The 22979-nt window shown below is 39.0% G+C and overlaps 2 protein-coding genes across 5 annotated transcripts in view; both read left to right on the forward strand.

Moving 5' to 3' along the window:
* Positions 1 to 633, forward strand: part of STOX1 (storkhead box 1) — a gene marked incomplete at both ends in the record, with an annotated part of 50624 nt that extends 49991 nt beyond the window's left edge. The window contains one exon of one of the 3 annotated variants that reach the window (XM_079716519.1): positions 486 to 633. In XM_079716519.1, coding sequence (XP_079572645.1) covers positions 486 to 633 — 148 coding nt within the window. The remainder of the gene's footprint in view (positions 1 to 485) is intronic. The other 2 variants (XM_079716521.1, XM_079716520.1) reach the window with 2 other exon arrangements.
* Positions 634 to 7776: 7143 nt separating this feature from the next.
* DDX50 (DExD-box helicase 50) overlaps positions 7777 to 22979 on the forward strand; it is a gene marked incomplete at its 5' end in the record, with an annotated part of 34444 nt that continues 19241 nt past the window's right edge. Inside the window, 8 exons of one of the 2 annotated variants that reach the window (XM_079716548.1) lie at positions 7777 to 7866; positions 11133 to 11186; positions 11562 to 11858; positions 14883 to 14958; positions 15621 to 15799; positions 18122 to 18239; positions 18345 to 18530; positions 19016 to 19161. In XM_079716548.1, coding sequence (XP_079572674.1) covers positions 7777 to 7866; positions 11133 to 11186; positions 11562 to 11858; positions 14883 to 14958; positions 15621 to 15799; positions 18122 to 18239; positions 18345 to 18530; positions 19016 to 19161 — 1146 coding nt within the window. The remainder of the gene's footprint in view (positions 7867 to 11132; positions 11187 to 11561; positions 11859 to 14882; positions 14959 to 15620; positions 15800 to 18121; positions 18240 to 18344; positions 18531 to 19015; positions 19162 to 22979) is intronic. The other variant, XM_079716549.1, reaches the window with a different exon arrangement.

Here is a 22979-nt window from a genome sequence, read left to right on the forward strand (position 1 = left end):
CCCAACCAGTAATGTGAGTTGGCTGAAGCAAGGCAGATGTGTTGGATAAGGGACTAACATCGCTTACAGCTCCTAGGAAAGGAACGCTGGTCAATATGAAAAATATTATAGTTGGCTTTTCCTTTCCATATGCTTACTCAAAAAAGAAACAAATTATACAAGAAGATATTGGTCATTTTAGTTGTATAGAAGAGTTTTTCATGGAACTTATTGTTTCTGCCTAGAATATACTTGATATTGGATCTGAGAACAGATGTTCAGAGAATATGAACTTCTTAGAAAGCAGCTGTCAAATAATTGAGTTGCTATTGGGAATCCTTTAAAATGTAAAGAGCACTTTAGATTTTTAAAGGTTAACTTATTTGATAAGTTAGTTCCTGTTAGTAAATGTACTGCTTCAAAGTAACAAATGAAGGTATTATGCCTTGGTTAGAAATCCAGGCCCTTTTTGAAGGCAATAATTCTGTTATTTTTAATATCTTTAGGACACAGAGTCTGGCATCTAATAACTCAGTCATTTTGGATGGACTAAAAAGAAGACAGAATTTTCTGCAGAATTTTGAAGGCACAAAGAGCAGTCAAACACTCACGTCCAATTCCTTACTACAACTAACTCCAGTCATAAATGTTTAATTCTTTTTTTTTTAAGATTTTTTTTTTGATGCGGACCATTTTTAAAGTGTTTTATTGAATTTGTTACAACAGTGCTTCTGTTGCATGTTTTGGTTTTTTGGCCTTGAGGTATGTGGGATCTTAGCTCCCTGAAGAGGGATCTAACCCGTGCCCCCTGCATTGTAAGGTGAAGTCTTAACCACTAGACCTCCAGGGAAGTCCCATAAATGTTTAATTCTTATTTTTCTTTTGGAAACTTTTTTTTTTGTAAAAATGTACAGCATTAATATAGAATGTTTTAATCAACTGAGTTTGTAAGAATTCTCTAAGGCCAAGCATATATGTTATTAACCTCATTACATATTTTGTTGTAGTTACTGGTTTTTTTCCTTTTTTGACATTGGCTTTTTTAAAGCTTATTTTACTATAAATTTATTGGGAATATATAGATTGTTTACAATAAAAAACATGGAATCATTGGTCTTCTTCCACTTAAATGTAATTTAACTTGAATCATCAGACGGACATTCATAAGTTTCTCAAATACATAGGAAGCAATTTACTACCCAGTAGTGAATTTTTGTACCCACATCAATACCAAGTTCTTACGGTAAGTGGATCTCACCAGATTTCAACACAGAACCCCAGAAAATAGTGTCTTAGGGTTGCATAGATACATTGTTTGCAACTTAAGTCTTTTATCATCGGAAAAAATTTATATAGATGTGTTGGGTACTTTGCAACAAGAATTCCTTCTATCCAGTCATTGCTGCCAAGGATATCCTTTGTGAACAGCTGGAACATGAACAAATGTCTCCACACTATGATTGACTGACAATATCCAAAATACCCATGGCAGTAGACATATGGCTCAACTGTTTGGTTCCTCCCCACGTTTGAGGCTCTCTCTATAAAATGGCTTTGAGAAGTCAGGATGTTCTCAGATGGTGGAGATAGAAGGGAAGCAGAATGGTTGCAGGACGGCTGTGAGTGAAAGGGAGGTTCTGAATTAGAGATTTAGAGGAAAGATGGAAGATGGCTGATAGACAATTTTTCTACATTTGATCCACTTCTGTTCACGATAAGACCTCTGTAGCCTTGCCAGAATTTTTTCTGGCAGGACTTTTCAGACCAAGTAGTGAAATGGTCAGTTCTCTTGGGTTTGGGGAACATGGAGCAGTCAAAGGTGGTTTCAGCATGTTGGGTAGATGCTAATGCTGATTTCTGGTTGAGGGGATGTTTCTACTAAGAGGTTTCTAAGGATTATCAAAGCCTTAGAGCTCAAGGATGATTGAATAGAGAGAGAGTGCCTCTTTCCAGCTCTCACCATCCAGATAACAGTGAAGGCCAGAATGAAGCTCAGCAGTGTGGAGAGCTGACTCCAGGCCCTGTGGGAGTACAGAGGAGGGGAGATCAGATGCGCTGCTCTGTTTCATTGTGGTTGCACCACACTTCTGACTGTTGGTTTTCAGTGGCTCTGACCAACCTACCGTGGCATTCCAAGATTACCTGTGGTTACAGGGGGCAAAGTACCAAGAAGGGTAATCTGGATAGAAAAGCCTTGTGGGGGAGGCATTGGTTTAGGGGGTCTTACAGCTTGGAATCAGCATCAGTGAGTGGAAGTTAGGAGAAAGAAGTTTCAGCTCAATATGAAGAACTTCCTATTAGAACTATCTGAAGATGAAAATAGGCAGCTTTGTAAACAGATGAACTTCCTGCTATTTAGAACATTCAAGCAGAGGCTTGGTGATCGCTTGATGGGTATGTTGCAGAGGTATTTCCAGTACTTTTCTTAAAAGGATGACTGAACTAGATGATTTTGAAGATTCCTTCCAACTGTAAGGTTCTGTGCTTATAAAACTCAGTGAAGGTTATATGTCAAATATATCCAATTTAAAAAAAAGGGAAAAAAAAAGATTCATTGAGGATCCTGTGAAATACTGAACTCACTCAAGATTCCCAAGTTGCTTCCAGTTCTTCATTTCTGCACCTATCCCTACCAGTCCTTGGAAAAATGGGTTACCAGCAACTCTTCTATCTTTGATCTTGGACCTGGACAATTTTCTTAATAGAGTAAGGAATCCAAAGTCTTTTGTGACTCTATCCACCTCAAGGGACCAATGAAATCCATCTAATTTTGCCACCAGGTGCATTATGACACTCTCTAAATGTATTAAATGAAGCCTATTATGAAACCAATAAACCTCCCTTCTACAAAACACAACATATGACCACAGGTATTAAAGATGAGTGTGCATGTTATTAAACTGTTGTTTGGGAGATTATTCTCTACAATGGGTGACTTGAATTTTTTCCCACTATTTTTCTGTGTGGAAATTTTACTTACTCTCTTTCCCATTGCAGTCTGTTTGCTAAGAGAAAACTGTTCTCTTGAAACAGCATGGTGGCCTGAGCTTCGGAGTCAGATAAGTTTAAATCCCAATTCCAATCCTTGGTAGCTGTGTGATGGAGAAAGTTACCAAACTTCTCTAATTCATTTTTTCCATCTGTAAAGGATATCTACTTTATAAGATTGTTGTAAGATTTGAGGATAATCTATTGAAAGTGCCCAATGCAGGAGGCACCTAATATTGTTACAAACATATGTGTGTATATTTTTATATATTGATTCACAAAACTTGTCTAACACATGGCCTACTATACAGGTACCCTGTTTTTGCCAGGTTGTCTGGAATTCCTCCATTTAGAGAGTCCTTTGGGTTAAGATTATAGAAAAGTATCATTAATCAAAATCCAGATATGCCTGGGGGAGGTATTATGCTTTTGGCTAACAAGTTTTCAGTTAATACCTCATGCTATAAATAGGATAAAGTATGCAAAGCATGGGCTTATTGTGGCTACTCATAATGTGAGATCATGTTCATCCTCTTTCATCTGGGATCTCAGACCCCTAGGAATCCTCAGAATAGCTGGCTTCTGCAAACTATTTTCAATATTTCAAAAATCCTAACAGAAATTGTACATTCCCTTTGCTTAACTCCTTGCTACTAAAACATCAGTTTCTTTGCCAATGACTGAAATTACACCTGCTCAGTAATGCAACCCTGTCACATGCTGGTGTGACATTGTTAAGCTTCATTTGTATCTTATTCATATATTAGAAGAATGATCATGAATCAGTTATTAAATGCAATTTAGCAGACAGAATGTTTCAAAGTGTCAGAGCCATGAGGAAAAAACAGAAGAAAGAGCCGTAGCAGTGAAAAAATTTGGGATCGGACTTCCCTGGTGGCACAGTGATTGAGAGTCCGCCTGCCGATGCAGGGGACATGGGTTCGTGCCCCGGTCCGGGAGGATCCCACATGCCGCAGAGAGGCTGGGCCCGTGAGCCATGGCCACTGAGCCTGTGCGTCCGGAGCCTGTGCTCTGCAATGGGAGAGGCCGCAACAGTGAGAGGCCCGCATACCGAAAAAAAAAAAAAAAAAAAATTGGGGATCAACTGTATTTTGAGAACCCATCCTACAGCCAGCCACCTGAGAAGTCTTTTAAGGAATGGGGAAGACAGACTAGTGCCTAAAGGGAGTGTGGAAGAGAGACATGAGAGTCACGAAACAAGAATAGCGAGGGGATATATCAAAAACAAACTCATGACTATCTTTCTGGCCTCTACAGATCTTTCTCTCACTTGAAATCTTAGACACATGTTCCATTTTTAGCAGTTGAGCAGGTTCTATTTCTTGGGGAATGGTGCCCTCTTCTGGAGTAACTGATGTGACTATTCCCTTCCACCACTTGATTGAAAGCATCTACAAAGTAATTGATTAGAGAAACAGACTTCCTCCTTCCATTTAAAAAGTTTTCCCAAATAATTTGAATTAGGAGCTAGATGCATACATCAGTATATATATGCTAAATATGTTCAAAGCTGTCTCCTCGCCAACACTGTCAAAACCTGGAGTTAAAAGTAGAAATATAAGTACCTCTGTACATCATCTCTGCTGTACTGTTATATCAGGGGATCCCCCCAATTTCCCCGAACTATCAGCAGGGAAGGCATTTTTGCCCCCCCACTTTACTAACAAAAAACCAGGTTTTTGAGTTTAGTTGGCCAAGGTCATGTGGCTCGCAATGGCAGAAACATCGTTCCTGGTCCCTCTTTCATTTTCTTCTTCTTAGTACTCTCCTCACTCTCTGCCTCCAGTATCTCTTGATAGATTTATAGCTGACCCTTAAACTATTTCCATCTCATAACATTTAAAAATGATGGTTCATTTTCTCTTGTCACATAAGATTGACATGCAGAGGCAAAATAATGGTTCTTTTTACCTTCTACTCTTTATGGAATAAAAACTAAAATCTAGCCCTCTAGGTTTGAGAATGACCAGAGAGAGGCAAGTTTATAAAAAGTCATCTTGTTTTTATAGAGTTTAATGAGCCAAAGTGAAAGGCAAGGGAAATCTTTATAGAATGTTGCAACAGACCATCAGATGAGGCACCCCAGCTGTCAAATTTTGAGAAAGAAATTATATCAGTGGCTCTGGCAAGATATTTGAAAAACAAAGATGTTCTAATAAGATTACATTTTGAGTTACTTGTACATTTTAATTATTCATGCTACCCCTTCAGGTTCCCCCCATAAATTTTTTAAAAATAAATTTTTTTATTTTTATTTATTATTTTTGTCTGTGTTGGGTCTTCGTTGATGTGCACGGGCTTTCTCTAGTTGCAGCGAGCAGGGGCTACTCTTAGTTGCGGTGCACGGGCTTCTCATTGCGGAGCACGGCCTTTAGGCACACGGGCTTCAGTAGTTGTGGCTCGCGGGCTCTAGAGTGCAGGCTTAGTAGTTGTGGCGCATGGGCTTAGTTGCTCCGAGGCATGTGGGGTCTTCCCGGACCAGGGCTCAAACCCGTGTCCCCTGCATTGGCAGGTGGATTCTTAACCACTGTGCCACCAGGGACGCCCCCCCCAATCAATTTCATCATCAGTATAAATCTCTTGAGACTTATAGGGACCAAATATGAAAAAAAGAATTATTCCCTCACCCCCATTCCCAAGTTTTCTAGTTAATGCCCACTGAGAACACATATGTAGTGGTACCCCAATTTTTTCAGCTAAGCCACAGTTTGGTCAAGTTACTTATGACTAGGTTTAATTTACACACAGTTGCCCTTTCCACCTGACATAGACAGCAGCCAGAGTTTTGTTTACATGAGTTTGGTGCTGAGAAAGGTAGGGTTTGTAGAGTGTCCCAAATCACAAAAGGTCATTTAAAAACACTAGTATACTTATTAGTCTCTTGCCTACAGCGTCTCCAACAGTCTAGTCCTTTCCTTTTTCAGACTTGCTGTATGACCTCCGACATAAAAATGAATGCCAAAAATAGTCTTGAGGAGCTAAAACTTCATCTGTGTTTGATTTTCAACCACAGTATACTAACATCTATTCCCATTATTATCCCAATTTTATACCTGTGACATTCTTAGCCACACCCACTCCTGCTTCCATGCACATCATACCCTGTTGTAGGGCTACAAAGACTTCACAGTGGTAGAATTGGGAGTGGGTGTGAGTGAGTGGGACAAAAAGGTTTTAGAGAAGACCAATCTAGAGATGCATAGCTATTCCCATAATCTAGGAAGAGAGAGGCATTTTTTCACCATCAACACCTGAACACTCCATTTGTTCACAGTATTGAATCCATAAGGTAACGTTTAGATAAACATATAGCCCCTGACTTCAGGCCAATCCACACTTAATGCAGGAGGCCTGTAGCAATCACAGATTTATCATTTGTGGTTTCACCTATTCAGGACCAGTCCCCAAACTCCAGGACTTGTAGCAATCTGAAATTTTGCTAAGACATAAGTTTGATGCTCAGGTTATAAGGCTGGTGTGCTAGACATTGTCAAGTGGTTTGTGAAGTGCCCCTGCTTCTACATCGCAATTTGGTTTCTTGTTCTCAAGAGTAGGTTGAAGAGATCATGAAGAGTTAAAAGGAAATGTCTCTGAAATGAAAGCCAATCAGCTAGCACCACTGATGTAAGAAAAGAAAGGTACATTCTCAGGAGTTAGTCCTTTGTATTATCAAAAGGTTTCCAGTTTTGTTCAAGGCTGTAATTCAGGGCCAGTTAATCCCCATAACTAATATCCTTTTATCCACTGCAAATACATAATCTGTCAAAGACATTTAGGCTTGTTTTTTCTCTAGGTTTCTCCAGGTTTTCCTAACATTATTCATTCTATGTTTCATAGGAGCATCTTCCCCCCGAACACTTTGGTAAGCTCAAAGCTTTAAGGTTGGTGTGGCAGAGGAAGCATTGATCTCGGATTCAGGAGTTGAGCTTTCTAGTCCTGACTGTGTGCCACGAACTGTGTGGCTTCAGACAAGTAAATCCCTCTTTTAGGGGGTTAGTTTCCTCTAATGTCAAATGGGGAGGGTGGGAAGGCCCTAAACTAAACTAAGGACCAACTTCATGTCTAAAACCTAAGACTTGAGGGAAGGCTGTCCGGGCCTAGTCTTCACCTCAAGCCCATCTAGCCCACTCCAGACCCCAAAACGCCCCTTCCCACCAACTCAGGGCCGCTGGCCTCGGGCGAAGCCGTTCGACGTTAACGCCTCACCCCGCAACGGGCGGGGCCGAGGCCCGCAGCTTCCGGCGTCGAAAGGCGACGCGGCGCTTGGCGCTCCCATCGCCCCGCCCCCCCCCCCCCCCCCAACAATGGGCAGGTTCTCCTGCCGGCCCGCCGGGCGTGCGGCCGCTGTCCGCCGCCGTTGAGGGGCTTCCTAGCCCCAGCAGTGAATGCTGGGAAGCCCCGAGGCATCTCCGCTGTGGTAAAGAGAAATGTTCGGAGTGGGGGAGGGGGAGAGGGAGAAAAAAAAATCCGAACATTTTATGCTAATCAGTTCGCGCTTCCTTTATGTAGATTTGTCAGGGTTTTACTCTAGAAGCCAATCATTTCAGAAGAAGGGTGAGCCAATCGAGACTCCTCGCATTCATTGGATGGGAGACTGAGTCGCAAGGAGAGAGTTTAAACGGAGAGTATCCGGGATTATTTTACCCCGCCGTGCGGTGCGTGTCCCGGAAGTGACGCACGGCCCTGGCCGGGAGGCGGCCCTGCCCCCGTTTCCTTTCACCCTGTCGTTACCCGTTGGTGGTTGTGGCCGCCGTGCCCAGAGGGAGGCGGCGGCAGTGGTGGCGGCGAATGATGCCTGGGAAACTCCTCTGGGGGGACATTATGGAGCTGGAGGCACCTTTGGAGGAGACCGAGAGCCAGAGGAAGGAGAGGCAAAAGGTGCGCTGAGGATGGGCCGCGCCTCCTTTTGGGCTGTGCCGGCTTGGGTGGGGAGGGGAGTCTACCTGATGGCCTGTCACAACCGGGCCGGAGCATCCGAGGGCCTCTCCTCGCGCCACCCTCGTCCCTGGGAGGTCGCTCCGGGACCATTACTACCTCCACACCCCTAACCTGGAGAAGGGCAGCACTGGGCTTGGGCCCGGCCTCCCGTGGTCCCCGTCCTTCCTGTCGGCGCCTACGAGATGGGCAGACTCAAGTTCTCATCGCGGAATCTGTTCTTTCTGTCCTCTTCTTAAGCAGCGAGGCCTGTCATTTGGTTCTCGTTGGCCGTCTTAGAAGATGATTAAGAAAAACGATCGCCTTGAATATGTGTAACTTCTCCGTCATTCTGTCCTGTATTCGAGAATCTTGGGGAAAGCGATCTTAGATTTACAAACCTCGGTAACGGGTCAGTAGAGGATTGAGGAAAAGTGTCACAGCCAAAATTGCCAGGATTTGGCTGTGATGGAGATCGCGTGGGTTGTATTAGTAATAGCCTTTTATGTTAGTGTTTTCATTCAATTCACAAATGTTTATGGAGCCTAATTTATGCCAGACTCTTTGCTGGGCACCAGGAAGGTCCTTGCCCTCAAGGAACCTGTTAGAAGAGTTGTAGAGACTTCCTGCCCCATCCCTCAAAAGAAGAAATAGACCTAGAGAAAAGAAAACAGAGCTTGGAGGGTAAGGAAGCAGTGTTTGAAGGCTGACATTTGACAGAAGAATGAAAATATTCTCTGTTGTCCCAGAGAGCAGAACCTACTCTTCTGACCTTATCACCAAGGTAAACTTGCTACTCCAGCCAAGCAGTTGTTATTTTTTATTGTGGTAAAATACACATACTATAAAATTTACCATTTTAAAGTATACATTTTTGTAGCATTAAGTACACTCACATTGGTCTGCAGACATCATATTCATTCATCTCCAGAACTTTTCATTCTCCCAGACTGAAGCTCTGTGCCCATTAAACACCAACTCCTCGGTTGCCCTCTCTCCCCAGCCCCTGGCAACTACCATTCTCCTTTCTGTCTCTCTGAATTTGACTGCTGTAGATAACTCATGTAAGTGGAATCACCAAGCAGTTATTTTTAATTTTTGCTCCTTCTAAAATACTTGTCCCTCCTTCTGCATCCATATTCTATCCATCTGTGAAGGTTTAGTTTATGTCTTTTATAACCACTCCAGTGTACACATACAGTAATCTCATTCCCCCTTGAAGTCTTGTTCGAGTGCTATCTTTATCATTTGATTGGCATTTATTATGCCCTTCCTTGTAAAGTTAGCTCATTCTTCCTGAGTATATCTTTCCCAAGTATTTCCCACAGATCCTTGAGGGAAATGACCATATCTTTGCCCATGCTTGCATTTCACTATATCCTTGTGAATTAGTGGCTTTCACGTTGTAGTTTCTCCAGAGGTACTTGTTGATTTTCCTTTAATTATGAAAGATAACTAAAGATTTGGAAACAGATTGGAGTACCAGCTAATAGAAATAGAGCATTCAAATAGTGGTCTGGCATCCAGATGAAGGTAACTGGTTTTGGATGTGTTAAGATATGGAGCTGGGCTTTAGGTTCTCAGAACTGGAGTGCAGGTTAGGAAGGAAGCCTGGAAGTGTATGTTGAAGCCATGAAAATGGTATGAAAGTGTACATAGAGAACAGAGACTTAAGGAGCATCATCCACAGAAGGAGAAGGGAGAGGAGACATTGAAGAAGACAGAGGTAACAGGGTAAGGAGGGAATATAGTGTGTTGTGGAAGCCAAGAAGATGGAGAGTGTCAAGCACTGTGGATCTGATGTGGAACAATGTATTTCATCACCTTGGGTTATTGCTGGGCTTGAACCTAGAGGTCTCATTTTACCTTGCTTCATCTCCCTGAAGTGCAGGGCCCAGGAGCAATTCAAGCCCTGAGGCTTGCTCTGTAATCTTGTTTTTCTATAGAAGAATCTATTGGTTTGGGGAGATGTGGGATAGTTCAGTTAACTAAAGATCAAATGATGTAACATATAACTGTATAACTTATATTAATGTAAAACTCTAATGTTTACAAAGCATTTTCAAGTATGTTATTCAGTTTTCATAGCAACTCTTATTTCATGGATGAGAAAATTGTATGTGAAAGTATTCTGTAGAAACTGTGTAAATCATGGTGAAAATTTTGGTGCTGGTAGTTTTTACCAAGACTAGTCACTACCATCTAATTTATTTTGAACATTTCCATCTAATTTATTTTGAACATCTGACCAAGTAATTTTGAAGTGCTAACTTTCCAAATCATTTCTTGCTGTCTGCAAATATTAAAACAAAAGTTGGCATTTCAAAACTAAAGTTGCAGAAAGCCACCCCTCCCCCCTTTTTAAAGGTCTATTAACTAAAGTTTTGAAACTTTAAAAAATTTTCTGGGATTACTAATATAGTTATCCTTCCATAGGAGTATAACAATTGGGCTTTTCTTTAACCTTTTTATCAAAGTTCAGGGAGGAAGCATGATGTGAAAAGAGCATGGGTTTTTCAAGTCAAACAGAGCTTGATTTCTAGCACTTTCACTTGCAAGAAATCCCATATGTAGGTCTTTGGCAAGTTACTTATCTCTAAGAACTTGTTTCCTCATCTGTAAAATGGCAAAGGTGATACAGGTTTGCTATCCCTTATCCAAAATACTTGGGGCTAGATATGTTGTCGAATTCAAAATTCTGGGGTTTTTTTTTTTTTTTTTTTTTTTTGTTTGTTTGTTTTTTTGGGGGGTTTTTTTTGCGGTATGTGGGCCTCTCACTGTTGTGGCCTCTCCCGTTGCGGAGCACAGGCTCCGGACGCACAGGCCCAGCGGCCATGGCTCACGGGCCCAGCCGCTCCGTGGCATGTGGGATCTTCCCAGACCGGGGCACGAACCCGTTTCCCCTGCATCGGCAGGCGGACTCTCAACCACTGCGCCACCAGGAAAGCCCAAAATTCTGGGGTTTTTAAAAGGGTAACACCCTAGTAGGGTTTGGGGCCCCGAACCTATAATCAAACACCTTAATGTTAAATGTGAATATTCATACCAAGTGGAATAAATAAAGATTACAGATAGTCTCACATTAGTTGAAGTCAAATTTTGCCACGAAATGAGTTCAGGTCAGGTAAGGTTTTGTCTCCAAATAAGTTACAAAAAAACTTTCGGTTTTCAGAGCTTTATGGATATCGGAATTTCGGATAAGGGCTTATGGACCTGTACTTCCCTTATAGGGTTGTTATGAAGATTTAAACAAGATAAGCCGAAAACATATTACACAATGCTGGGTAGGTACTCAGTAAAATATTAATTTTTTTCTTGGAGATAGAAGTTTTTGCTTGTTTTTTAATTTATAAATCTTGAGTTCTCATTCTTTTACTGAAAAGAAGCTATTTCAGTTTCCCTTAAATGTTATAATGGGATTAGAGAGGGACTAGAGGCCAGGTCTTAAGAGTGCAAGATTCGGGATGAGAAAGAAAGCAATAGGTAAAGCTTAGTCTTGGCATTAGCAACCAGTCCGGATTTCTACCAGGTACCTTTTCAAGATTACCGTAGATTGAGCTTTGCTGGTTGGGGGAGTCATACTCTATAACTTCTCTTGAGTCTTAAAAGCAAAGCAAACCTTGTGACCCTCTTGTCACTGCTTCTTTGTTTTTCCACAGAGTGATAGAAGGAAGTCAAGGCACCATTATGACTCAGATGAGAAATCAGAAACAAGAGAAAATGGTGTTGCAGATGACCTGGATGCTCCCAAACCCAAAAAAGCTAAAATGAAAGAGAAACTAAATGGTGACACTGAGGAAGGATGTAATAGACTTTCAGATGAATTTTCTAAATCTCGTAAGTCAAGAAGAAAAGATCTGTCAAATGGAGATATTGATGAATATGAAAAAAAATCAAAGCGAGTGTCATCCTTAGATAGTTCTACTCATAAATCAAGTGATAATAAACTAGAAGAGGTATGGATACTTTTTGTTTTGCATTTGACATTATCCTTGAAATACAGGATAATTTGATTCTTTTAGACTAATTAGAATTGATTCTACAATATTTCCTGCTTAGTGTCCAATACTCTCAGTTGGACTGGGGAGTCTATACAGCTGAAACCTGAGCCTTTTCCCCTTTGTCTCTTGTTTCTTTCATTATATTGCCTTTTTCTTGGTGAAGAGATTGGTGCAGGGGGGACTTGGTCAAGTTTAAATCTTTCCTGTACATTTGGGTTCCTAAATAGATTTTCCAGATTGCTTATTGATGGTCACCTACTTGCATTTCTTACGGTAATTTCAGTCCTCATCATTACTTATGAATTAAGTTCTGACCTTCTGAAACGGGGTACATAAGGGCCTCTTGACTTTGTATATTTTGCCTTCTGTTTCTTGTACTTCTGTAACAATAGCAACTTTCAATGATTTTTAGGTCTTACTGTAACTCAGTCTTAAAGCTGTTTGCTTTTTTAAAACAGAAATGAAACATATAAAAATGATCTGAAGAAATTTGTTCTCCTGGTTATTAATTTTTTGGGAGGTATAGAAAACATGCTTAGTATAGAATCTTCATTCCTGGACTCATTACTTTTGCCAGTATCTGTTAGAGTAGGTATATTCTTGCACAGAATTTACTCAGTTTGTTCTTGCACTTTTCCTCTAGCAGAGTTCATAGGTTTATCTGGGCATTACAAATTGTCATTAAATTACTCAGCTCTTAAGCAAAAAACAACTTTGATATCCTTAATAACTCATGGTATTTAATAATCTTTACATTTAACAAATCTGATAGTTGCTGTTAATTTAAATACATTTGAGCTTAATTTAATGTGTAATCTTTGGGGAGCTTTGAGAAAAAATGGTGAATTCTTGCTTTACAATATGGTGTTATTTTACTTGTGAGTTTGCTATTTGTCAGGAAGCACATATGTTAGAGAGTTGTTCTAAGTAAGGCCCTACAAATCTGTATTGCTGAGCAGCAGAGTGTACTTCTTGCTCTGTTGGGATTTTGCCTGCTATAGTGCTCTGTATTGTAATAAGCTTAACTGTTTATTATTATTATTTTTTTTTTTTTTTTTTTTTTTGCGGTATGCGGGCCTCTCACTGTTGTGGCCTCTCCCGTTGTGGAGCACAGGCTCCGGATGCACAGGCTCAGCGGCCATGGCTCACGGGCCCAGCCGCTCCGCGGCATGTGGGATCTTCCCAGACCGGGGCACGAACCCGTTTCCCCTGCATCGGCAGGCGGACTCGCAACCACTGCGCCACCAGGGAAGCCCTGTTTATTATTTTGTTTAGATTATGTTAGGGTTCAGGAGTTCTACTTCTAGGAATTTATCCTCCTAAGGAGATTATCATGAGGTGTGCAGAGGTGTATGAATCAGTATCTTATCACAGTGATGTTGGTAGTAGCGAAAAATTTAAACATCCTAAATGTCTGATAGTAGGCAATTGGTTTGATAAAATACGCTATAGCTATGTAATAGAATGCATTGGTCTTAAAGGGCATAGATATGTTAGAAAGGTATTCAATCTATCTTATTAAATGAAAAAAAAGTGATTACAAAATAGTATATACATGATTTTATTTCATTTAAAAATGTATATGTGCATGGAGGAGTGTGTGTTTCAAATGTGTCTTTAGCTGATTGGATTGTAGATAATTTTACAATTTCTTTTAATATGTGGTTTCTAAAATTTCTGCAATGAAAATGTGTACTTTTCTTTTTTTTTTTTTTTATTAGTTTCTGCTTTATAATAAAGTGAATCAGTCATACATATACATCTGTTCCCACATCCCCTCCCTCATGCATCTCCCTCCCTCCCACCCTCCCCATCCCACCCCTCCAGGCGGTCACAAAGCACCAAGCTGATCTCCCTGTGCTCTGCGGCTGCTTCCCACTATCTATCTACCTTAGAAAATGTGTACTTTTCTAATAAAATTTTTTTCTTTTAATCTTAAAAAGATAACATTGAGGTTTGCTTAAATGGATTAAATTTGAATTTGATGTTATGTCTTTTATCTGGTTCTTAGTTTGAAACTTGTTATGGTGTGTGGTTTTGAAACTACCTTCTTTAAACAACCAGTAATAAAGTTTTTAAGTAGATATATTGTCTTTGTTCTATATATGAATTGACTAGTACACAAAGTTTTCAATAGATGTTAAATGACAATGTCATGCTAACCTCTATATATGTTTGAGAAATTTTCAAGCTTACAGGAACCTTTCCTTGTATTACTGACCTAAAAAATGCTTTTTAGATTCATAGAACAACTTATTTAACTTTTAGTTTTAGAAACAATTTACTTTCCTCATTGCTTAGCTTCTTTTGGGGCGGGTTTATAGGCTTGTGTTAATCTTCATAATTAATATTATCTATATCTGTGAATATGATTTAGATTATTGAATACCTCTTTCGTAATACCGTCAGTCAAGTGGAATTTTATATATATATATATATATATATATATATATATATATATATATATTTTTTTTTTATTGCGGTATATGGGCCTCTCACTGTTGTGGCCTCTCCCGTTGCGGAGCACAGGCTCCGGACGCGCAGGCTCAGCGGCCATGGCTCACGGGCCCAGCCGCTCCACGGCATGCGGGATCCTCCCGGACTGGGACACGAACCCATGTCCCCTGCATCAGCAGGCGGACTCCCAACCACTGCGCCACCAGGGAAGCCCCTGGAATTATATTTTGATCTATATAGTAAATGTATTTCTAAAGAGTTTTATATGTGAATTAATCATTTTTAAATGTATTATGGGAAAGTGTATTAAGTAAGCTTGTTATTTAAAGAGATCCTTTTGAAATTAAAAGAATTTCCCACTAATTTATCTTGTAAGTTAATCTATACAGTTTTTGCAAATACTAACTAAAGCTGGTTTGTTAGCTCATTTAGTAGAACTAAAAGCAGTAAATGAATGAAAGATTCTAAATACCTGGTTGGATATGAACTATATCAGTTAGGTCTTTGATTTCATTTTGACAGACCCTAACACGTGAACAGAAAGAAGGAGCCTTCTCCAATTTCCCTATTTCTGAAGAGACTATAAATCTTCTGAAAGGTACAATGAATTTTAATGGATATGCAATTGAAAATCTAAAACTAGATTTTAGAAAACTCTTGTGCCTTTTCTGACCCAAAGGAGAATATACAAAGCATAGAGAAATAGCTTTTTTAATTGCAGTTATTTCTACATCATTTTTTTGGTATTCGGTTCGGTTTTTAACTTTAAAGAATTATATGTATTTGTCAAAAGTTCAGGCCAATTTTTTTTTAAATAAATTTATTTATTTTTGGCTGTGTTGGGTCTTCGTTGATGCGTGCGGGTGTGCCGGCCTCTCACTGCGGTGGCTTCTCTTGTTGCGGAGCACGGGCTCTAGATGCGTGGGCTTCAGTGGCTGTGGCTTGTGGGCTCTAGAGCGCAGGCTCAGTAGTTGTGGCGCACAGGCTTAGTTGCTCTGCGGCATGTGGGATCTTCCCGGACCAGGGCTCGAACCCGTGTCCCCTGCATTGGCAGGCAGATTCTTAACCACTGCGCCACTAGGGAAGTCCCTCAGACCAATTTTTAAATAATTCCTCTTTGGGGTAGGAATAACTGTAAATGTTGTTAGGTGATGTATCTTTAGGCACACGTTGATGAATCAGGAATGTTATTTTCAAATAAATGTAGTTTTTCCTATTGCTGGTCTTAAGTAAATATTTCAATGAAATCTCATTTTACAGGTCGAGGGGTAACATATCTCTTTCCTATTCAAGTTAAGACTTTTGGTCCTGTATATGAAGGAAAAGATTTAATTGCTCAAGCGCGGACAGGAACAGGAAAGACATTCTCTTTTGCCATCCCCTTGATTGAAAGACTCCAAAGAAATCAAGAGACAATTAAAAAAAGCCGCTCACCAAAGGTAACCATTATAGGGAGTAAAAGGTTTAAACATTACTCTAATGGAAAGAGAAAGAAAGAGTATACTGGTCTTGGGAATGCCCTGGTGGTCCAGTGGTTAGGACTCGGCGCTTTCACTGCCGTGGCCCGGGTTCAATCTCCAAGCAGAGACTGAGTCTGGGAACTAAGATCCTGCAGGCTGCACAGCGTGACCAAAACAAACAAACAAACCACAATATACTGGTCTTAAGTTCAAGTACCCCAAAGGTAGAAAAGTTAGTCAGTCCTGGGGCATAAAGTAACAATTCAGGTCCTAAAGCAAAAATTTGATTTTTAAGATAAATCTCAAGTAAAGCTAAAGTGAGTTATTGCATATGAATGTAATGTGTATGGATCCATAGTTGTCTTTGATAACTGTATATTATGAAGCCAGCATATCTAATTTTAGGAGTATTTACAGTTAGTATATTTAGTGACCTTTTTCTTCTCTTTTTTCAGTTCTGACCTTTGCTTTTAAACAGTGATTTTGCTGAAGTGGTATTTATTTATTTGGTCATTCAGTAAATAATATTTATTTTACTGATTGACTTTAAGAGTATTATAGAAATGATACTGCTATTCCCTGTGTTGTTGGAGTACTGGAGATCTGTCTTAATTTATCAGTAGTAAAGAAGAGAGAGGACCTAGTGAAATTTTAGCCTAAAATTTGACCCTTTTAGAACCTATGTTCACTTTCAGGTTCATAAACGTGAAGAAGAAAAAAATCAGTATTGGGACTTTCCTGGCAGTCCAGTGGTTAAGACTCCACACTTCCACTGCAGTGGGCACGGGTTCCATCCCTGGTTGTGGAACTAAGATCCCGCATGCCGTGCAGCATGGCCAAGAAAAAGAAAGAATCAGTATCAAAATTTGAACAGATATGTGGCTAAAAGTAATTTGTTCTTTGAGACTCCTAAATATTATTACAGTGTAAAAGTAAATTCACATATATGAATATAATTAAATAATAGTGGTCTTGGAACAGGACAAATCTTTTTTTAGAGAGTTCTGTTTCTTAGGTGAAATTAGGAAGTCTGAAAGTAATAGAAATAGGACACAGTCCCAACACTGCCTTTAAAAAGCTTTTATGCTAGAAGGACATTACTGGAGATTCCAGCTCCACCACTTCTAGCTACTTGATCTTGGGCAAGACTCAACTTCTCTAAGACTCATGTTCCTCATTTGTAAAACTGGGAAAGTAATGCCACCTCATTGGGTTTTTGTGAGGATCAAATTAAATAATTTGTGTAAAGCACTTTCGTTGTTTGCAGAATTATAATCAGCATTGTATGTAGAAAGTTTATGGCTGGCTACTTTTTGTTAAATCTGTACTTTCTAAATATCAAAAAAAGAGAAATAGAGGTAAATCAATTTTTGTATAACCTGTTTGAAACATGAGTTTTATTTGCTTAATAAGGGGCTTTGCCCCTTTTTCAGTAAGTCTCTTGGGATCCTGTGTAGAAGAAGCTGCTCTCATTAAATACCAAACAGTTAAGTCCATTCTTTAGTACTAGCTACAAATTCGGTTTCATATTCTACTTAACAAATAAATTGAAATATTTCTTTTTAAAAAATGGCACATATTGGGCATTCATTCACTCATTCAACAAATATTTTTTATTTTTATTTATTTATTTATTTATTTATTTGCGGTACGCGGGCCTCTCACTGCTGTGGCCTCTCCCGCCGCGGAGCACAGGCTCCAGACACGCAGACCCAGCGGCCATGGCTCACGAGCCCAACCGCTCTGCGGCATGTGGGATCCTCCCAGACCGGGGCACGAACCCGTGTTCCCTGCATCGGCAGGCGGACTCTCAACCACTGCGCCACCAGGGAAGCCCTCAACAAATATTTTTTGAGTATCTGTTCTGTGCCAGGCACTGTTTGAAGTTCAGGGAATATATTGAATAGTATGACATAAATAATAAATAGTACGGACATAAATCCCTGTCTTCATGGAGCTTACATTTTAGTGGGTGAGACAGACAATGAGCAAATCAGTAGAATATAAATATTTTATATGGTGTAAGTGCTAAGGAGAAACAGTTAAGCACGGTTGGGAGGATATGAAAAGAGGGTTAGGAACCTCACTGAGAAAGTGACTTTTGAAAGGAGACCTTAAGGAAATAAGGGAGGATATAATAAACATAAGCTGTTCTTGTTGTTATTTGTGCTCTGTCTTTAAATACTGTGACATTAATGATGAGATTCCTAGTTTTAAATGCACCTTAAAAAATAGTCTTCTCAGTTTGAACTTAGAGGTCTACAGAAACTTACCTTTTTGTTTTTTAAACCTTTTGCTTAGGTACTTGTTTTGGCTCCTACAAGGGAACTGGCAAACCAAGTAGCCAAAGACTTCAAAGATATAACTAGGAAACTCAGTGTGGCGTGTTTTTATGGTGGAACATCATACCAAAGCCAAAGTAAGTAAATATGTATGATGGCAGCACAAAGATCTATTTGCTACTCAAATCTAAAATCTACATTTGAATTTTTACATATTATTGATATTTCTTCTCCTCTCACAGTTAATCATATTCGAAATGGTATTGACATCTTGGTTGGGACCCCTGGTCGTATCAAAGATCATCTGCAGAGCGGCCGATTAGATCTTTCTAAACTGCGCCACGTTGTGCTTGATGAAGTGGATCAAATGTTAGATTTAGGTTTTGCTGAACAAGTTGAAGATATTATCCACGAATCCTACAAAACTGGTATATCCTAATTCAAAATAAGCACATTAGCAATTCTTTTCTTACCTAAAAGCTTATGAATTTTTTATTTTATGACTTTTAATACATTGTCCCCAGTGTTCTAACAAAACTAAAGGTATTTGGTATCTGTTTTCTTAAAGTACAATAGCATACTTCAACCATTTTCTTAGCTTTCTTTACTTTTTTCCATGTATTATTTTATAGTAAGTAGTTTTACTAACTCATTTTACTGATTTCTTTGCTCATTGTTACTTCTTAAATTCTCATCTTCCTTCTAGGTTCAGTTTTCTTCATATTGATATTTTCCCTCAGTTTTGAAAGTTGAAAGTTTTGATAATTGCAGTAAAGTTTATATGTTCAAAATTCACCCCAAGTTTTGAATTTTTCATTATTTCTTTGAAGTTTGGGGGGATTTTTAAGAGCTGACTATTTTGTGGGATATTAAGAAATTAAGAAAGCATTTGAATTCTTTTTGTTTATTTAAGATTCTGAAGACAATCCTCAGACTTTACTTTTTTCTGCAACTTGCCCACAGTGGGTATACAAAGTTGCAAAAAAATACATGAAATCCAGATATGAACAGGTTGACCTTGTTGGGAAAATGACTCAAAAGGCTGCAACTACTGTGGAAGTAAGTAGCTTTCCAGTGTGATAGATTTTAGCTTTTAGTTGATATTTTGAAATTTGTTGAAGCTAAACTTACGTTTTGAGTACCAGTTCAGGCCAAATATCTCTTTTTTGCCCTTAGTCAATAAGATACCTATGTATTTCTATAGTCTGAGACTCAAGAGCAGAGTAAAATAAATAGGGGGAAGAAAGTTTATGAACAGGCAAGTCCTAACAGGAGATATACAGGCATCCACAGAGACAGACTTAAAGTATGTAGAATGTGAAAAACGAAGTAATTCATCCCAATTTGCTGGTGTTGGGATAATTTGTTAAAGCTTAGGTGGAAAAAAGATCCTCATTTCATACCATATACCAAAAATATTCCCAAAGATTTAAAAAAATTAAGCCATAAAATAATTTACAGCAGATTGTAGGTCAACAGTTATTTGATTTGAGGAAAGGGAAGGCTTTTCTAAACATAAAGACAGAAGAAGGCACCATAAAGGAAAAGGTTTATAATTTTGACTCCATGAAAATTTAAACCTATAGTATTTTTTTAAAAAAAAGAATTAAAGGTAATATTCGGATTATTTTGACAGGTATGTACCATATATGTCACTTTTACATTTGAAAGATGTACATATATGTGTATGTAAATAAAAATAGTCCAGGTGAACAAGAGTATAATCTATAAATACAATGTAATGATGAAAAAGAATGAATTTGACTGATTAAAAGCAGATTATAAAATGATAAGTACTGAATCATACTATTTTAAAAAATACACAAATAATCCTAAATAGATTCTTTAGGTATTTATGTACAAAGTTAGGTGGGAAGGATAAACATCAAACTAATAATAATGATTACTTCTGGGAAAGAGAACTTCTATAGTATGGGATGGTCAAAGGAAGCTTTGTATATTTTGTAATGGCTGAAAGTTTTACATTAAGAGCATAAAGTGTATCAGTGAAGAAAAGTTTATTAATGGGACTTCCCTGGTAGTCTGGTGGGTAAGACTGTGCACTCCCAATGCAGGGGGCTTGGGTTCGACCCCTGGTCGGGGAACTAGATCCCGCATGCATGCAGCAACTAGGAGCCTGCATGCTGCAATGAAGATCCCGCATGCCGCAACTAAGGCCTAGTGCAGCCAAAATAAATTAAAAAAAGAAAAGAGAAAAGTTTATTAAGGACACTTTCAAACATGTACAAAAGTTGAATAGTACAAAGGATCTGATGTACCAATCACCAGGCTTTAACACTGATCTTTTCTATACCCCCATACATTCTTTAATCCCTACATTTGAAGCAGTCCAGTCATCATTTCATTTTTGTATAATTATATATATTTTTAAAAGAATAAGGGCTCTTTAAAAACAAACAAACAAACCACAAAGTTACCATCATAGTAAAAAAAACCCAATTTTTTAATATCTTTAAATATCTAGTGTTCACATTACCCTATTTGTCTTTTTTTTGTAAATAGGTTGTTTGAATATGGATTCAAGTAAGATCCTTATATTGCTACTAATTTATATGTCTTAAAGTCTTTTTTAATCCATGTGTTGAACGTTTATTCACCATCTTTTTTTTTAATTGAAATATAGTTGACGTACACTATTTTGTAGTTTCAGGTGTACTGCATAGTCATTTGATATTTGCATATATTGTGAAATGAGCACCACAATAAATCTAATAATGATCTGTTCCCATACAAAGTTGTTGCAATATTTTTGACCGTATTCCTTATGCTGTATATTGCATCCCCATGGCGTATTTTATAACTAGAAGTTTGTACCTGTCAATCCCCTTTACCTGTTTTGGGTCCCCACCTCCCCCGCCTGCACTTTGGCAACCACCATTTTGTGCTCTGTATCTGTGTGTCTGTTTATTTTGTTTTGTTTTGTTTTTTAGGATTCTACATATAAGTGAGATCATACAGTATTTGTCTCTCTGTCTGACTTACTTTCTAGATTCATCCATGTAGTTGAAAATGGCATGGTTTCATTTTCTTATTGATGGCTGAGTAATATTCCATTGTATGGATACCCCACATCTTCTTTATCCATTCCTCTGTTAAATCCTTTAAAATACAGGTTCCTCTGTCCCTTTCTTTCTTGGCAATTTTTTTTTTTTTTCTTTTGGCGGTACGCGGGCCTCTCACTGTTGTGGCCTTTCCCGTTGCGGAGCACAGGCTCCGGATGCGCAGGCTCAGCAGCCATGGCTCACGGGCCCAGCCACTCCGCGGCATGTGGGACCTTCCCGGACTGGGGCACGAACCCGTGTCCCCTGCATCAGCAGGCGGACTCTCAACCACTGCGCTACCAGGGAAGCCCCTCTTTGCAATTCTTTATTGAAAAGAACTGATCATTTGTCTTACAAGTTTCCCATAGTCTCAATTTTGCTGATTTGCATCCCTGTGGTGTTAGTTAACATGTTCCTCTGCTTTCATTTTCCTGTGAGTTGATGGTAGATTGTGAGGCTTGATCAGGTTCAGGATCTTTTTTATTTATTTATTTATTTATTTTTTGCGGTACGCGGGCCTCTCACTGTTGTGGCCTCTCCCACTGCCGGAGCACAGGCTCTGGACGCGCAGGCTCAGCGGCCATGGCTCACGGGCCCAGCCTCTCCGCGGCCTGTGAGATCTTCCCGGACCGGGGCATGAACTCGTGCCCCCTGCATCGGCAGGCGGACTCTCAACCACTGTGCCACCAGCGAAGCCCAGGACCTTTTTTATTTTTATTTTTGAGAGGTAGGGAGGAAGAAGCAAGACTTTGACATACCTGGTACAAATGATTCTTAGTTTCTTCTTTGTGCTTATCTCTTTTTTCCATGTGTTATGTAATTAATTGTTTTAAACAATGTTATTGAGATATAATATGTTAAAATGCACAGACTTAAAATGTTACAGTATATTTTTTCCTCAACATTTTATCATGAAGGTTTCAAACAGGCTGAAAAGTTGAGAGAATTTTACAGTGAACACGCATATACCCACCAGCTAGATTCTGCCATTAATATTTTGCTATATTTGCTTTATTGCATATCTACTCATCCCTATATCCATCTTATTTTTTTATTTATTTCAGATTGCAGAAATCAGTATAATTTCCCATAAGTATTTTAGTTTGCAATATCTTTAGCTAGAGTTCAATATTTATAATTTTTTTATTGAAGTAAAGTTCACATAACTAAAATTAACCACTTTGAAGTGTACCATTCAGTGTCATTTAGTACATTCATAGTGTTATACAACCATTGCTTCTATCTACTTCCAAAACGCTTCATTACCCGAAAAGGAAATCCTGTAACTATTAAGCATTTACACCATATTCCCCGCTTCTCCTAGCCCCTGGCAACCATCAGTCTGCTTTCTGTCTTGATGGATTTACCTCTTCTGGTTATTTCATGTAAATGTAATCATTACAACATGTGGCTTTTTTGTGTCGGGCTTCTTTCGTGTAGCATAATGTTTTCAAGGTTCATCCACCTAATATTTACAATTTTTGAGATAAGATTTACATACAACAGAATGCAAAATTTTAAGTGTACATTTGCTTCGTTTTGACAAATTCATACATGTGTGTAACCCAAACCCCTACCAAAACAAAGAATATTACCATGATCACAGAAAGTTCCCCCGTGCCTCTGCCCAGTCCCCGTTCAGAGGCAACTACTGTTCTGCTTTTTTTCCATCATAGATTATAGATTAGTTTTGCCTGTTTTAGAGCTTCAGACAAATGGAATCATATTGTGTATACTCTTTCTGTAAGGCTTCACTCACCCAGCATATGTTTTTTTTTTTTTTTTTTTTTTTTTTTTTTTTTTTTTTTTTTCGGT

Source organism: Hyperoodon ampullatus (genome assembly GCF_949752795.1).
Source record: "Hyperoodon ampullatus genome assembly, chromosome: 1".
Lineage (NCBI taxonomy): Eukaryota > Metazoa > Chordata > Mammalia > Artiodactyla > Ziphiidae > Hyperoodon > Hyperoodon ampullatus.